This window comes from Ananas comosus, linkage group 8, assembly GCF_001540865.1.
Source record: "Ananas comosus cultivar F153 linkage group 8, ASM154086v1, whole genome shotgun sequence".
NCBI lineage: Eukaryota > Viridiplantae > Streptophyta > Magnoliopsida > Poales > Bromeliaceae > Ananas > Ananas comosus.
In genome coordinates, this window is record NC_033628.1 from 2,899,933 (window position 1) to 2,904,156 (window position 4,224).

The 4,224-nt window shown below is 38.9% G+C and overlaps 1 protein-coding gene across 1 annotated transcript; it reads left to right on the forward strand.

The window, feature by feature from the left end:
* Positions 1,796-3,777, forward strand: LOC109714253 (probable aquaporin TIP1-1). Its single transcript, XM_020238793.1, has 2 exons — positions 1,796-2,056; positions 3,018-3,777. Exons 1-2 carry the CDS (start codon positions 1,924-1,926, stop codon positions 3,635-3,637), a joined length of 753 nt encoding a protein of 250 aa, XP_020094382.1. The 5' UTR covers positions 1,796-1,923; the 3' UTR covers positions 3,638-3,777.

Sequence of the window (4,224 nt, forward strand, 5' to 3'; positions counted from 1 at the left end):
TAAAGTAAATAATTGGGTAAAAGCTTTTGATACCAATGGTTTATTTAACTCCAAGTTTTTAAAAAGTTTCTAAACTTTATTACTATTTTTTAATTGAAACCCCTCCATTTTGACTTAGAAAAAGTGACCAACTTTAAGTAAATAATTTAAGGATTTTATTTTTCACTATTTTTTCCATAATTTGACTTCGGCGTGAGATCATTCACTAAAGCCAATTATGCTATTTTTGATAGTTCGAGATTCAACGAAAAATAAAATTATGATGAGCCAAACAATAAAAAATTAACATTTATTGTCGAACACAACTTTACCCGCTCTCATCAAATTAAGAATGTTGTCTCATCAAAAGTTAACATTAACTATAAGGAGGGTTATTTGAGAATGGCCTATAGGTGAGTGGTCTCCATTCATTTGGGGAAATACATAGAAGTAAAAAAACATAAAAAATTTATTCGAATTTTGGGCTATTTTTAATCGGATATTCGATCTTTAAAAATTTTGATTTTACAGCCCAATCTTTCAATTCGTTTGATTTAAATTAGCCAACAATATTTTAACTTTAAAATTTAAACTACTTATTTATTTTAATAATTATTTATTTTAATAAATTTACAGTTACAAAAATTACATAAAATATACTAATTAAATCTGTAAAGATAAATGAAGCATTTAAATATTGAAGTCAAAGTGCCGTTGACTGACTCAACCCAAACAAATTATAAGATTGGGTAATTAATCAAAATTTTAAAAGATCGGATAACTAGTTCAAAATAGTCCATAATTTAAATAAATTCGATACAATTTTACCTAAATAAAAAAATTTTATAATAGCTTTAATTATGCCTATAATCTAGAGAATACCGTCGGATCATTAGCGCTACCCATTAATTTAAAAAACTCGAATTTTTTTTTCTTTTGAGAGATAGGTAGCATGCTACCCGCTTCGTTTATTTCATTTAGAAATAAACTTAGCTGGAAATGTGAATGAACTAGGATTTAAACTTGGGTCTCGGATACCAACCATCAAGCCATTTGCCACTTACTCTAGGGATAGTTGGTTAAAAAAAAAAAAAAAAAAAAAAAACTCGAATTGTTAGAAGTATACGAGCAATTTATTTAAAATATATAGACTGGATTATGATTCAGCCCAATAAGCCTCACGCCACATTTTCGAACATGACTTGGTCTATATCAATCTTCTGTTATTTACAAAATGATTTGATCCAATATGATCTTCCGTCGCATGGCAGAATACTGATCTCTTTAAACCAACCGGTTCCTCTTTCTCTTTCTCTGTACATTTTTACCGGTAAATAATTTTTTTTTAAAAAAACTGGTTTGATTATCAAAGAATGGTGTTTGGTACAACAACCGGAGCAGCGGATCCCGGAGCAGGAACAGCACATCACGAGTGTCAGCCCCGCTCCTCCTCCCAATCCACAGAGACCACGAGCGCTGTCGCCAATCAGGGTGGGACACGTGGCGCTCGGACAGCGCTCTGGCGGGGATGCTGAGCTGTCATCGGCGCCAAAATGGCGCGAACGACGAGGAAACCTTATCTCTCTAATAATTCGCACCCCCTCCCCCTCTCTTTCCCTTTTTTTTTTTTTTTTTAGTTTTTCCTTTTTTTTAATTTCCGAAAGCGAATTGACGAAAATACCCTCCTCCCCCAATTTTTTTTAATTTTGAAAAAAAAAATCCCCACGATTCTCACGTCCAACTACCCGCCACCGGTTACCGGCTACTCCCGGTCGCCGGTCTCCCTCGCGCGGGTATTTATACGTAGACAGCTACCTCTATTCTCTTCAATTCCTCTATTCTCTTCAATTCCACCTGCAGTAGTTGCGGTAAACGTTCTTTTTTTTTTTTCTTTTTTAGGAGAGGGTTGTCTGCATAGAGTAGAGGAGAGGAGAGGATACAGAAATGCCGATCTCTCGGATCGCAATCGGGAGCTACGATGAGGCGTACCACCCGGGCGCCCTCAAGGCGGCGCTCGCCGAGTTCATCTCCACCCTCATCTTCGTCTTCGCCGGCCAGGGCTCCGGCATGGCCTTCAGTACGTCCCCATCCTCCTCCTGCTCCTTAACTAATTCGTACTACTTATTTTCTATTATTACTGATGTGCTGATTTATACTGTAAACACGCTTACTTGCATGTCGACATATGTATACCGCCATGACCAAGCAGCAGCGTGCAAACCCATATTTTTGGGGTATATATATAAATAGCAGTTTTTACAGTAGTTATATAAAGCCAAGCATGAAGCTCCTAAATTAGTTAAACGTGTAATTATAACTTGGTGTGACTCTCAAGCGAAGCGTGTGCTAACTCTTTTTTAAAAAACTTATTGTTATTTTTAAAATTATGTAAAAATCATTAATTTTGGTTATTTATTTATTTATTTATTTTTGGTGAGATATATATATACAAGTAGCTAGCTTAATAATTTGTTCGCTTGTTCTTCATGTAAGCCCATTTTCTTTTTTTTCGTTTTTGTTTTTCATTTTTTTGTTTTTTTTTTTTTTTGTCGGTACGTTTTGCGGAGCTAGTGACTGGCTGAAGTGTTAACAGGCACTCTATATATGTTGGAATCTAGTGTGCCTACGTCATTTTCCCTTGAGAAATTTCACAAATTTTAACAATAAGAAAAATAAAAAAGATTGTTGAAAAATACATTATTCTTCATATTTGGATGAATCCCAAAGATTTACAATATATATATATATATATATATAATATAATAAAATTAGTACATATAGCAGTTGCTTAAATATAAAAAAATAAAAAAATTGTCTTGAGGTCCGTGTACAACGTTTTTTTTTTTTTTTTCAAAAATAAGTAGCATACTATTTATTTTATTTAGAAATTTCTAAATTTTAGCTGAAAATGTGAATCAATTAGGATTCGAACTTGAGATCTCAGTACCGACCATAACCTTTTTGCCACTTGCTCTAGGCACGGTCGGTATGGTAGTTGTTTCATATAATTTAACGGGTATTCTGATGGGCGGCTGCAGGCAAACTAACGGGCGGGGGTGCGACGACGCCGGCGGGGCTGATCGCGGCGGCGATCGCGCACGGGTTCGGGCTGTTCGTGGCGGTGTCGGTGGGCGCGAACATCTCGGGCGGGCACGTGAACCCGGCGGTGACGTTCGGGGCGTTCGTGGGGGGGAACATCACGCTGCTGCGCGGCGTGCTGTACTGGATCGCGCAGCTGCTGGGGTCGACGGTGGCCTGCCTGCTGCTGCGCTTCTCGACGGGCGGGCTGGCCACGGGGACCTTCGGGCTGTCGGGCGTGGGCGCGGGGGAGGCGCTGGTGATGGAGATCGTCATGACCTTCGGCCTCGTCTACACCGTCTACGCCACGGCCATCGACCCCAAGCGGGGCAGCCTCGGCACCATCGCCCCGATCGCCATCGGCTTCATAGTCGGCGCCAACATCCTCCTGGGCGGCGCCTTCACGGGGGCGTCCATGAACCCGGCCGTGTCCTTCGGGCCCGCGCTCGTCAGCTGGTCCTGGGCCTACCAGTGGGTCTACTGGGTCGGCCCGCTCATTGGCGGCGCCATCGCCGCCATCGTCTACGACGTCTTCTTCATCACCCCCAACTACGAGCAGATCCCCCCGCCCGACTACTGATCATCGATCATCACCCCACAGCCCCCAGCCAAGCCGCCTCCTTTCCATGCATAAAATTCTCGATCCTTGCATGCAGTACTCGTCGTTAATTTCCTGTTTTTTCTTAATGAATCTATCTCGTGCATGGTTTAATTCTGTTGTTCGATCGGTGGTGGTGGTGTATTGATTTCGAGTCTTTCTTTCTCAGTCATCTTCTTTTATTTCCGATCGATCATTCGTGGTCGTCGTCGATGTCGTCTACTCCTGCTCTTTGTTCATAATGCTGAGTTGAGTTTCTGCTGCTGCTTCTGTTGAACCTTGGAAAAAAGAGCTTTAAAAAAAAAGAGTTTTTTTTCTCACTCTCTCTCTCTCTCTCTCTCCTCTGTTTTTTCTTTTTTTTTTCCCCATTGAGTATCATAATAATAATAATAATAATAATATTATTATTATTATTATTAGGTTAAATTAAAGAAAAATTTATTATAAATATTTAATTTTTTTATTTTTTTATTCTAATTTTTAAAAATTTATATTCTACCTCTCAACATTTCAAGTTATTGTCCTTCAAAATAATAAAAATATATAAAAAATTACTTTTTTATATAAAA

What these genes read in the sequence shown, in the direction of transcription:
- LOC109714253 (XM_020238793.1), top strand. Translation starts at nt 1,924, where the DNA reads ATGCCGATCTCTCGGATCGCAATCGGGAGCTACGATGAGGCGTACCAC. An exon ending in GGGCTCCGGCATGGCCTTCA is followed by an intron (nt 2,057 to 3,017) that starts GTACGTCCCCAT and finishes GGGCGGCTGCAG; the next exon opens with GCAAACTAACGGGCGGGGGT.